A 13414-nucleotide genomic window follows, 5' to 3' on the forward strand; every position below is an offset into this window, starting at 1 on the left:
CTTGTTTTCCTTAATGTATAAAGGAAAATAAAGAAACAGAGAGGTACAGTTTTCCTTGGGTTTTATTGTTTGTTTTCTGGACTTCAGCTTTTGATTTGTCTCAATGAACTGGAATGAAAATGTTATCAAAAGGGACAGTCTATGTCAATGTAAATATTAGATATTGTCAAGTGTCTATACTACGCCACCACAGGCAAGCTTCAAACCAGACAAGAATGTTGTTCTCATAATAGACTTTGCACAAGTGTAAATCCAGCTCTCAGTTTTACGGTACTGAATGTCTCAGAAGACAAACAAACAAACAGAAAATGTCAAAATGACCTTACGCTGTACCTCTCAAGGTGTAAAAGAAAACACATGAAAAACAATGGGAGATACATTGGCAATGAAAACTGAAATAATGTAGACAGACATACTGAGTTTGTATGCAGAAAATATCATCAGTTCATCCAAAATTTTAGCTGCTTTTGAAACGTTTGTACTTTTTCAAAGGTCTTTTTAAGTCTTATGTTCAAATCTTGTTTGACGACTTCTCTCTAGTTCTAATTTTAGACATTCCCTTGTTCCTGAGAGGCCTTTATCTGGTTTGTCGCCTGTTGGGTGCTGACTTGGGGGATGCACTCAGCGCTTACACAGCTGCATTTCTCCACATAGGTGTATGAGTGATCAAAGTAAGTGCCATTACTGCACATCAGAGTCACTTTTCTTTGACTCGTCTTGATTTCCTGACAACACGAGCATTTATGTTCCATCATGTTCGCCTCTGAAGAATACCTGATTACAAAACCAACAAATGAGAAAGATTCAGAAATAATGTAAGAAATAACACTGCTTCTTGCACCCATTACTAAATATAACCAGAAGTTGTGTGCTTGCATGTGGGACTATTGCTCGGTATTACCATTCTTACAGTATTATGGTGAAATAGAAGTAAGTTGCTCCTCATTGTAAAAATGGATGGATGTAGCTCTTTGTTACAGGACAGAAAAAGTGAATTGATTAATCCAGATCACATATTAAGCCAGTCCAAAATGAGAGAATAGTAAGAAACACATAACCTCACTTTTACATGGGCAAAATCAAAACTCGTGTCTCTTCACTGTGACACTGAACAGGCTGTTAAAACATTGTCAGTCTTGAGGTAATTAAGCTACTACATCATGTCTGTTAAAAAGTCTAGTTAGCACAATGGAAACAGCTGATGACTGGGTAGATGTTGGACAAATTAGAAAGTCACTTGTGATGTGCTTTACGTAACTAGTGTAAAGAGAAGACAAGACACCACAATTATCTTTGAAACCACTTACCGTGAGTAAGCATCACAGCTGCCTTCACAGTATGTCACCTCAACAGGTGCAGGAGATACACATCCATGATATGTGATGACGGTAGTAGTATTGTGCTTCATACAGCCTGAGGTTGTCACAAACCAAGAGAAAATAGATTAGAATATATGTGCCTATAAATTGATAACCGAGATGGATGGAGGTGAAATAGGAAATTAGGTCACAGTGCATTTCTCTTTTATTGCTAAGGGCCAAATGGTAATTCTTGCTGCTTGTGTTACCAATGAATGAAAAATACCCTTTTGCTTATGCAACTTTGGTGCAGGATGCAGAAATGAAGAGCAGTACTGTGGTAGCTGCTCAGTGCACACCCACCCCCCAGGTCTGGCTTCTCTTTCTTCCTTAAAGAGCATGTATCTGCGGAAGTTGGAGAATAGTCATCGTCCTCTCCCTCCCACAAAAAGGCTAATATTTAGCAGTAGGGGATGGGAAGGTTCACCATATCCTTGTTTTCCAAGGCGCTAAAGCGTATGCTGGAAATGTTCTATTCCTTTCTTTTTCCACCTGTTCCCTTTCTCACCCCAGTGTGAGACGGTGGTCCCAAACTTTGCCTGTTCACCACTTCTGTCTATGCATCTACCATGCAAGATGGACTAATATACCTTATAAGGCACATTTTATAATTACTTACTCTTAGCAAAATTATCATTACTTACTCTTCTGTTTTGGTTGGCACTGTTTACAGCAGCCATCATCAGATAGCGTGATGTCATCCTTGAGTGGGAAAACAGAAAAAGATAACTCAGGTTTCATATCTGCATACTAAAGCACAGACTTTCCCCTGCTTCCTAAGTTTCTCTGGCATGAGGAAGTTCTTTGTATTGACATGAAATCTGATTTCAAGCAAGGCTAAATATTAAGGGCACATGACTACTTCAGTGTTAATAAGACTTCTTTGAAAGATGACATTGAGGGGGACTGGAACTGCTTTGCTGGCATCAGAGTTCAGTAGTAAAATTTCAGAAATAAAGCTTGTGTGGGATATTTTGAGTGACAAAATTCAGTACAGGTGAAGCATTATGTCAGACAGGGTAATGCAATTAAAAAAATAACTTAACTCCCCAGATGTGTGGGGCTGGTTCTAATCTACCCTGAGCTGTATTGAGTTGAATGATGTTGTGAACTGAAGTAGCGTATTTTCCTTCATCTTTGCTCTGAGTAAGTGAATTCTAAAAAAGAATTTATGATTTTAAATAATTTAGGAATAAAAATTCCATTATTTTTCAGTAAGATTGATTTTTGATTTGCTTTTCTGAAATGCAATTTGATGGGAGCCAGATTCAGAAAGGATAAAGTGAAAGTTACATCCTGTGTGATGCTTCTCCTAGGTATTTTCCTTGGACACCATGATCCTTCTATCACTGGTGTTAGCCACTGAAACATTTTCAGACATGAGAACTGGTAGAATAGTACTTACTGGATCACATTCATCAGGGTTAAAGGGACGACAGCTTGTCCGTGTGGTGACATGAACGAAATGGTCATTGTGTTTTTCACATGTGTAAGTTGTACAGTTATCACCAGGTACATTCCACTTTTCTCCAACCTGAAAGTAGTTAAAATTAAAGTGAGTAAAAAGCTTTTTACATATCAATGAAATGAAAACCCACCCAGGGCCCTGTCATTGCTGCCTACTGCAATTTGATTATTCTGAAAAATTTGCTTGAATTTCAGCTGATAGTTACTTGTCTTATCATACTGCTGCTACTCTGTGAAGAGGTTGTATTTTTATGTGTGAATACGATGAGTAAGTGGACTCACTTGGAAAGATAAATTTGTGTTTCAGTAGTTTTGTTGTCAGAATTTATGGGTATGTTCATTCAGATACTTGGTAGAATTTCTGCTAGCTTCACTGACTCATCCTGTCCTAAAGCTCTCAGCTAACTTGGGACTGGCTGTTTGGAGCAGAAAATTGCTGCCACAGATAAAATTATCCTTTGAGCAAAATGGGTGCTATGTTTTCAGAGCTGAAGGCAAATAAGAGCCTGTTGCTTTCACGTATGTATTTTTCTGTGTTGATATCTGAAAGCCATTGTTCAGTATTACAGTTACTTCCAGAGGCCTTAGTTAGAACTGGAGTTCCATGGCTGAAGGTATTGTTCCAGCTGTGTGAGACAGTCCATTCCCTGCCTGAATGAGCATTTGTTCAACATTAGAAAAGGTGCAGCAAATAAATGTGACAAAGACAAGCAGACGAAAGAGTGAAAAAAGTAGCAGAGTTCACCACAAATGAGCTAAAACAGGGGTAGTTACTTGGAGCACGTGTGTAATGCCTCCCACAGTCACTATACAAGCAGCTGGCTTGCACGTGCCGCAGCACTGTCCAGGTATCTTCGTATACTTATGACCCTGTTTTGAAAGAAATAGAGAGGAAATGACACTAAGATGGGACACTGACCTTAACTGGTCGATATCTGAGCTCAGTGGGGTGGGGATTACTGACAGGAAAATAGCACTCACGGCTGGGCAGTATGTGTCACAGATAACAGGTTTGCACTTGATAGTAGCGTGGTGAGGGCTTGAGTAAGAGGATTCAGAGCAGGTGCATTTTTCACAAGGGCCTGATGGAATGACAGCTCCAGGCTAGGGGAAGTCAGAAAAAAGTCATTATTAGTCAGAAAAAGCAAATTAATTTGTGTATATACGTCACAGACAATACAAAGCTGAACTATATATGGGCTAAATTATCTTTAAATACAGTTTTGGTAGTTTTATTTAAGCCAAGTTTCTGCTGTTGGTAATATCCATTTTGGAATTAAATTCTGTTGAAGGAGAAAGGAGAGCAGAAAATGGTTTTGCTTGTAAAGGACAGTGTTGATATGCTGACCTCAAATAATTAATAATGTTTTATCTCAGGCCTTTCTGCAGAATGGTCCATGATAGGAGTCTCAAAAACATTTAATTGTGAGCTTATGTGAAGGTGTATTTTTATAGTGAGTTACTCTGTGTACTTACTGCATAGTAGGTTTCATTGACTACACAGCCAGGTCCTGTAAAGAAGGAAGAAAAATGGTGTCATAGAGGTTTAAGTTTTAAGAAGCAGAAGTATGTGAAAAAACTGCTGGTTTGTTAGCCCAATATGATAACACATATAATTTGCATCTTAAAATAAAATTTAAGGGTCTTGTATTAATAAACTTATAAGAATATAGCTGCAAATACCACATAAAGAAGGTACATAGTACTTACTGCATTTAAAGGTAGGACAGCATTTTCCAGGCTGCATTATTGTGATTACTTCCTGTCCCTCTAAGCACTGGGGTCTGACCTCAGGGCAGAGGCTAGTGTTGCAGTCTGTTTGATGTAAGACAATATAGAAAATGAACTCAGGATTTTTAAATTAAAGTAATTTTGTTTTGCATGAACTTGAGAAGCTTTCCCATCGGGCAAATACAGTGGTGTTTACACAAGCTAGTTTAATGACTAATCCAGTATATTTGCCCAGCTGTTTTTAAAGTGAGTGGGCTTTTCTATAACCTTTGTAAATCAAAGCATTGCCTGAGAAGAATAGGGTGGTGATTGCTGGAGAGACATACTTCCAAAGAGAAATCTATACCAACTGGAAAAGCTGATGACTCTCAGAGGTTCAGGAACTTTCTTGAGCAATTTTTAGGTGTTGAAGACTTTTTTTTTTTTTTTTTTTAAGATAAGTTTTTTATACTGGTCTTTGGAGAAGAAAATGCTTTGAATAGTTTTTGAATATTGTTTCAGGCGGTGGCAGCATTAAAAGTTTTCAATGTTAAATTATAGATTTCCAGTTACTTTTCTGTGTCTAACTGTGCAAAGTGTTTTCATCTTTAAATTTGTTCTGTTCAAGCATCTAGTCAATGCTCTGCAAGAAGGTCCTACAAAGTGGGATGAGGGAGAAAAGCATTATGAAATCAATGCAAAGTACTAAAATAAATGACAAATTACTGCTGTAGTTCCTCAAAATTAATACAGTATATTCCCCCTGATAAAGAACTAAGACAGGACTTACAGCACTCAGTCCTGGTACAGCATGGATCTTCTGGTAATGGTATCTGAACAGGTTTGTAACCTGGTTCATGACAAAATGCTTGCGATGTCAGAGAACATTTGTGCTTTGTGCAGTGCACTTGAAGATTATTTTTGTCACAGACACATTCCTGGCAATCTTTTGTCCATTTTTCTCCTGGCTATATAAAAAAGAAGAAAAATAAAAGGAAGAAAGAAATTATATATAAATTAAAACCAAAATCACTTTATTTGTTTCTAGTTGACTTATTCATGGATACAGTGATACCTGATTACATCAGCCTTTTCATGTTTCTAGTATTTTTAGGTTTTATAAGAAACCCTCAAACTGAAGCTAATCAGGGGAAGATACTGGAGGCCACTGAAGGTTCTAGTGTGTTCACATAGCTGTCACTTTTTATTTATTAGTAGTTTCAGTATGAGGGATACAGAAGGTCTGAAGGAGAAGTCATTGAGCTTTACATGCGTTTTTGAATAAGAAACTATTATATGACATACTCATTTGCACATTAGGTTACAGAGAGAAATTTCTATAATTTGTGTGCAGCTGAGGAACTAAGAGTGCAGACTACCAACATTATCAGCAACAGGTAACCTTTGTTATCCATCTATCCCTTCATCTCTAGTAACTTTTAACTAGTGGAAATAAAAGAAGCACACATGCCAAAGTTCCACTACTATCATCTATCTCTTTTTTTTTCTCTTTCTCTTTTTTTTCTTTTTTTTCTTCAGTATGTGAGGTGATGGCTATTGAAAGAATATTCCCATCACTTACTGTTAAATTTCTTAGGGAGTAATGTGATTTCTGCTCTGGCAGTCATAATTTAGACTAAAGGGGAACGAACATTTGAAAAAACCCTAAAGTCTCCCCTAACCGAAGCAAAACTTTGTTTTTGTGAAACACTAAATGTCCTCTTGCTTCACTTGTCTGTGTTTGATATATCACATGGATTGTGATACTCACCTGTCTGGTTACTCCATTTGGTTCCCTACAAGCTGGAAGAAACAAAAACAAACAAATGGAGATTTACACCACTGAAAACTGATGTAAAGGAGTAAATTTGTGCAGTTTCAAACAGAAATACAGTGAAGATAAAACTAAGAAGAAAATGAATATGCAGACTAGTTCTTCTGAAATTTAGATTTCTACCATCTTGGTAGATGCAAGGAAGGAAGATGGAAAATATGTAGTATCAGTTATAATTTGATTTTTAGATGGGGACACTAAAGGAGCTTAAAGAGGCTGATTTGCATGTGATCTGACCATGTAGAAGATGGCAGCAGAACACAGGCCTCCTGATTATCAATCCTGATTTCTATTTATTCCCCAAACTAGCTACAGATTACTTACAGCATTCAGAGACGCAGGTGGTGCTGTCTTCACGCACAAGTCTCTGTCCTTCAGGACAGAAACATCCTTCAGTTACTCCATAGCCAGGAAGCTCAACCAATCTAGAGTGGGAGGAATGTATGTATTTGAGCACAGTGTTTTTGCAGTGAAGCAGGAGAGATAGCAGCATATGTAGAAAGTCACCATGTCAGATACAAGGGAGACAAAAGAATTTCCATTTTTCTGAAGGGCAACTTCCTGATAGAGCTGATTGATATTTATACATCTTGAATAAATTATCCAAATTCACAAATAATTTCATCATGAAGTAACTCCATTTTTTAAGGAAAGTAGATAGGTAAAAATAGAAAAAAAAAGAAAAATATAAGCAGTTGTTTGGGTAAGGTTTTTTTGTCTTTCCATACCTTGGGTCACAAGTAGCAGGATTAATGGGCCCACATGGCTTGTATACCATGTTTGATGGACAGTTGTATGCTGTATGGGAAGGAAGAAAAAAGATCAAAAATTGACAGTAGATGCATTTTTGCAGCAAAAGTGACTACAGCTTTGCCTTCTTCATCTGTAGCTTCTGCAAGTAAGGACATCACTTTTTTTTTGTTGACAGTAGTCAAGTGTTAGATATAAGATGTGTTTACTGACTAAACCATTAACTACTACCATTTCTTGCACACATTTTTGAATTCTGCAATACTTACGGCATGTATTGTTGGTCTTTCCTCTCCAGTCAATGCAGACACCTCTAGCAGCACACTCTGTAGCATATATCTCCAAACTGGAACACTGCATGGATTCATCGGCTATGCGACATCCATCAAAAACACAGCCTTTGAAAAATGGTTCTGGTGGTATCACGGCATGGCATTCTTCAAAAACGCTGCAGACAGAAGGAAACCAAACCCCTTTTATGTTAACCAGTCATTATCTAAAATCCAGCGCTTCCCAGTTAACGGCATGTGACTCCCTGCTTCAGGAAAAGAATATCTTAAAAGAAGCAAACCCCTAAGAATAGCCAATAACCTGGGACATAGGTTCAGGAAAGGAAAGGTTAGGAAATTTGAAGCTGCGTTGTTTTTTTTCCCTAAAGAGGCAAATGGTGATAGTGTTTCTGTATGTGTATGCAACTTTTCATCAGTCTGACACCATAAATTTAATGAAAAAGGCGGTTGCATCAGATTGAGGAAAAAGGGATGATAAAAATAGGATAATAAATAATAGCATGGTAGAAAAAACTGCATGTACAATAGACGCTACAGCAAGCATGTGTAAGAGGGCCTTTATTAATGACCCAGCTGAAAAAAAGCTTTTGTCAGAGTACTCTCAAGTATAGGAAATAGTGCAGGAAACAATTCTTTTGGAGATCCATGTTTTACATAAAATGTACAAAGAATGAAGGACACTTCTTGGTGAGATGTTTCTGTCCGCTCTGTTAACCTGGTTGGTAACCCAGTTCTTTATGGTTTGTGCTGAAGGACCACTTCAAATTCAGAATTCAGTGTTTACTTAATAGTATAGCTAAGAGTGAGTGAGCATACCCTGGAAGGTAGAGAGGGAGAAAGATAACATATATCTGTGTGATTGCAACCCAGGGAGTATGGATTTTAGTGCTTGCTGCATCCATGATTTTCTGAGTTCACCTTTCCTTGCTCAGTCATCTTTGGCATGCACATCAGTAAAGAAGAGCAGTTTCTTTTGCAAAGGCCTTTAAATATACATATTCTGCCATTAAGCTGACATTTTCAGCTATTATCACATGCTAGGGCTATAGTTCTGACTTGTCTTGTAAGATCCTGAGACAGTTTTGTCTAGCTAGAGTAAATTCATTCATTGTTTTACTTACTTGCTCCAGATAAGCTTGCAGAGAGGAGGCGTTTCACAATGAGGCTTTGGTGGAGGTGTGGTTACAACTGGTGTTACTGGTACTCCATGACATGATGAGTCGTTTCCAACAAGCCAGTGATGAGCCATTTGGGGACAGGAAGAAATTATCTTGCCACTTGGTAAGCGGCATTCATCTGTTTTATTATTTGTACATGTTCCTGGAAGAGACAAGCTATGTAAGTCTCATAAGTCACATCAGAGATACACAATACATCATTGTGCTGATATTACATTTAGAAGTGATTGTGTTCATGAAATGTATAAGGTGCCTTGCTTCATAGGGAGTGCTTTCTTTACAGTTATATGAACTTTAATTTAGGTTAGGGAAAAACAAACAAACCTAAAACTGCAGGCCTAAAGAAAAAAAAAACCCAAACAGGTTCCTGAAATACTTCAGCTTTTGATCCTACAGAAGTTGAAGGGCAGAACTGTTTTCATTTTCATTTTACTGCTGCTTAAAAATTTCTGTCAGTCATGAGACTGCATAGCCAGAGTGTGTGGGAATAACCATGGTAGGGTGGGGAAAAAATCCCATCTCCAATTAGTGCATCTGTCTTACCACACTGTCCTTCAGTGTTGTTGCCAAATTTGCTGTATGGGAGTTTCACAGAGAAAATCAGTCCACTAAAGGTGATGGTTACACCAATTTCTGGTATTTCAACAATCATATTGATGCCAAGTGTGGAGAAATAAATGCCATCTTTTTTGAAGCCTGGTTGGACAATCGTTTTGTTGAAGTACATCTGAATGCAGGGTTAAAACAGAAAAAAACCACAACTTCAGAATAGGCACTGCTTCTGCCTGCTTGTTTTAAATAATGTATTTTCTAATCTTCATAATCATGCATAACTCCGTACTGTTGTGCATCACATCCAATGCCCATTGGTATCACAGTAACTGCACATATATGCATTAATATCTTGGCCTGTATCACACGTTGCTACAGTGTGATAATAATCTAAGTAGCCTCTATGTACTGTGTGCAGATTGTGTGCTAATGCACAGCATTCTACATTTTCTTTGTATCCCTCATCAGTTTGTTTATTGTAAACATTTCTCATGTGAAAATGAGTGGTAGTTTAACTACAGAAATATTCCTGCCATTACCATGTAATAACTTTGCTGCAGACTCATGCTGTCCCTATACTACGTGTTGCTTGGCATTGGAAGAGTTGTCTGAATTCAAATTAAGTCAAATGTCCCTGGTGCCAGTTTTATGTAGTGATCGTATTTGTTTGTTAATCTAAGCTGTTCAATTTGCAGCCTGTATCTCATATGAGCTGATGAAGGTAGACATGTTTGCATAATAACTTTTTGTCAGGAATTATTCTGCAACTTTCTTCTCATTGAATGGAGATAAAGTAAGAGTCAAAACTGTCAGTTACTGTCTTCTTTCACAGCGAATCACTGGACTAGTTGTGTCAACATTTTTTTCTGACTGTAGGTGATGAGAACTTGGCATGGCTCTCTAGGGGGAGAGTGCATACTGAGACAAACTTTTCCTCCTATCTCTTTGTGTTCTCTAATCAATTCCCCAGTGTAACTGTGGGACTGACTTTTTGTTTTCACTGGCTTGCCAGCACTAGTTTAGGATCATTAAGGTGAAGTGACACCCCAGTCACCCCTTTTCTTCATCTATACCTGTGTTCCCAGCAGGGAATTGGAAGGGGAATCATGTCACGGCTCTGGGGCCTGAAGTTACCTATGCAGAGGAAGCAGTCCCTAGTCATCCAGCTGATAAGGGATACATACCCATCTTCACAATGAGAGCAGAATCATGCTTGTGATTTACATGTGTGTTTCTTCATAATGTGTTTGTTTACATAGGTGCGTGGCACAATGTACTTGTCATGAAACATGAATCAAGCACCAGTGTAAGCATTCTTTCTGTCTTCTCTCTCTACAGCTGTATTGTCTGTTTCCTGGTGTTATCTATATGTAGACATACCTGCACATAATCTATTACATTTGGATTGTGCTAAGCTGTTTCTGACATTTTCTTCTTAGAAACTGGTGTAATCTTTTTTTTTTCCCCTAAAGATACCCTCTGCCCACATCACCTCTGTGATATGGTATTCTGACAGACTGTATTTCAAATGAGAATCAGTAAGGCCTGTAGACCTTATTTCTTTTTTGCAAAAAGAGAGAAATAGAAAATGTGTATTTTACCACATTGGTCATCACGCCATTCATGAGTTCACGAGTCAGCACCACTTCTGCAGATTTGTATAAAATAATGATGGATTTGGGGCAGGAAAGTCCATCTTTTGCATTGCAGTAATAATTATCAATGTAAACACGGAAGTTGTCATATTTAGGTACAATCTGTTTCACCAGGACGTAAGTGCAGTTTTCAAGGAAAGTATAGTAGGTTCCATCAAAAGTAATATAATGAGGATCACCCCATCCACTGCACACACCTGGCAGAGAGAAAATATTTAGAATATTAACATGAAAATTAATGTAGAAAAAAGACTTTAGAAACGGAATAATTTATAGAGCAACCCTAAGAAAACAAAATGCCCATATAATCTGTGCAGTTTTGCTTTTTACAGAAAAGGTTGTTCCTCAATCTACAGATGCTTACATTGACACTCATATTTGTAACAGCAGCCGTTTTCATCAGGTACCAGTATTGGTGGATATTTGTTCGCACAGGTAATTTCCTTTACAGGTGGGCAGTGCGTTGGAATTACGTCTACCTTGTTGTCTCCCTTACAGATGATTTCGGTACAGTTGGATAATTTGTATCTTTGTCCAGGCTGCAAAATGAATGAAATTTGCTGTCACAAGAGTTTGCAAACAGATATGAACTTTACTCATATTTTGAGTTTAATGGTATGTAGTTTGAAGTAATGGTATTGTTGGAAAGGAAATTACGTCTCTTCAATTTGTGGTACTAATGATTTGTAATGTTGACCAGAGCTATTCATAATACTGACCATGATATAGAGGATCAGACAGTTTTGGTTTTTGCAAATCTGAAGCAAAGACTAAAATGAAAATATTCACTGATAGTACAAGGTTGTCAATATTCTAATAAATGTTTTGGGTTTTTTATGCTAAAAGGAGGTGGGGAACCTTAATTCCAGCTATTCCTTCTTCATGAGAAGCTCTTCTGAGGCTTGGGGGGATTGGCCTTAGGTTAAGGGAGCTGATGTCCTTTATACTAGCTATGTATACTAGAATTCGCTATCAGCAGAAAACATTGCTATCAAAAAAAAAAATAAAGAATGTGTACAGAAATACAGGTAAGAGGGAGAGAGAACAGAACAGATACAAGTCTCCACAGTAGCTTAATTTTTTCTGTTTAGTGAAGAAAAAAATCCACAACAAAACTTACTCTATTATTTCAGTAAGAAGGTTTCTCATTTATGCAATGCAGTGCATCAGAAAGTTTTTTACTAGCAGTTAAGTCATTTATGTAGCTTGCTTTTTCAGTGTGAAGAAAATTATAAAGAAGGCACATACAGATTTTCTGTCATGTATAGTGCCCATCAATAACAATGCTTGTTCTGGCAAGCTGCACGTACAAAGTTTAAAAACTGCAAGCTGTTCCTTTATGGTATGAGCCTGAAATTGATAATATTTCAACAATTATAACATAACAGAGAAACTACATACCTGTAGGGGAGGGTAACTACTAGAAACACAACCAGGAATTAGTCCAGATGTGGTAGGAGGAGGAACTGTGGTTGTTACAGTAGACCATTCAGGGGAAGTAGTGGTTAGAGTAGTAGAAAAGTTACAGTATGGAGTATGTCGTTCAACGGTACATGTTGGACCACAGACAGCATAAAATATACATCCATCACTATCCGTTCTGTTATAAATCAAATCACCTGAAAGAAGAAAAAAAAAAATACACTTAAGATACAAAGGAAAAAACAAAAAAGGTTAAAAAATACAAAAATTAAGGCAATAAAACCAACTTGTAATGATATTGACATGAGAATTAAGAAAACTGTAATAAAAAACTAAAAGAATAATTAAGTACGACATACATACATAGATAAAAATAGGTGAACTAACCAGGTGAAAAAATAGCGTCCCCAATTTTACAGAAACACGTTGTTGATACAGGGGTAGAAGAAGTGTTGGTACAGCAAAATTCAGTTGTGGCAGTAATGGTGGTAAGGCTGGTGTAGGTCTGTGATGTGGTTTCTGAGGAGGTGGGAAATGTAGTGGAGGAGTAGGATGTAGAGGTGGAGGTTGGTGTGGTGGTGGTTGGTCTGGTGGTGGTGGTGGTTGTGGGGCTGGTGGTGGTCACGGAGGTGCTGGTTAGGCAATTGTAGTTGGGCCTGCAGCAGAAGACGCGGATCCTGTAGTTGAGGCACATCCTAAATTGGCCGGTCTGGTCTTCGTTCTTGCAGACCAGTCCGAAGTGGACGTCGCACTGCACGACCTGTCCGACGTTTTCGATGGGAAGTTCGGGGTAGTCCTCCGCCTGGCACTCGATTTCCTTTGGATGGTGACAGACTTCCTTCCCGGCGGCCCGGATGTGCTGGTAGGTTTCGAAGTCTCCCTGGCTGGGCCCAGAGGCGGGGAAGTCGACGTCGAACCACTCGCTCCAGGAGCACACTTCGACTGGACAGCTGGTAGTGGACGGGGTGGTGGTGGGGGTGACGCTGGTGGAGGATGGGCTAGGTGTCGGGGCGGGAGTGGTGGTGTAGGTCTGCGATGTGGTTTCTGAGGAGGTGGGCAGCGTGGTGGAGGTGGAGGTCGTGACTGTGGTGGAGGTTGGTGTGGTGGTGGTTGGTCTGGTGGTGGTGGTGGTTGTGGGGCTGGTGGTGGTCACGGAGGTGCTGGTTAGGCAATTGTAGTTGGGCCTGCAGCAGAAGAC

General features: G+C 38.6%; 1 protein-coding gene across 1 annotated transcript in view; it reads right to left on the minus strand.

Moving 5' to 3' along the window:
- Positions 1–548: 548 nt before the first annotated feature.
- The window catches only part of LOC104124928 (mucin-5AC), a 44187-nt gene continuing 31321 nt past the window's right edge, over positions 549–13414 (minus strand). Inside the window, exons 34-49 of the mRNA XM_035892863.1 lie at positions 13301–13400; positions 12604–13246; positions 12196–12413; positions 11159–11333; positions 10741–10991; positions 9131–9314; positions 8531–8729; positions 7389–7567; positions 7098–7167; positions 6694–6794; positions 6307–6338; positions 3745–3929; positions 2764–2892; positions 1978–2060; positions 1308–1413; positions 549–774 (exon numbers count right to left, since the gene is read on the minus strand). Coding sequence (XP_035748756.1) covers positions 549–774; positions 1308–1413; positions 1978–2060; positions 2764–2892; positions 3745–3929; positions 6307–6338; positions 6694–6794; positions 7098–7167; positions 7389–7567; positions 8531–8729; positions 9131–9314; positions 10741–10991; positions 11159–11333; positions 12196–12413; positions 12604–13246; positions 13301–13400 — 2881 coding nt within the window. The remainder of the gene's footprint in view (positions 775–1307; positions 1414–1977; positions 2061–2763; positions 2893–3744; positions 3930–6306; positions 6339–6693; positions 6795–7097; positions 7168–7388; positions 7568–8530; positions 8730–9130; positions 9315–10740; positions 10992–11158; positions 11334–12195; positions 12414–12603; positions 13247–13300; positions 13401–13414) is intronic.

Source organism: Egretta garzetta, unplaced genomic scaffold, assembly GCF_000687185.1.
Source record: "Egretta garzetta isolate BGI_Z169 unplaced genomic scaffold, ASM68718v1 scaffold44, whole genome shotgun sequence".
In the NCBI taxonomy this organism is placed as follows: Eukaryota; Metazoa; Chordata; class Aves; order Pelecaniformes; family Ardeidae; genus Egretta; species Egretta garzetta.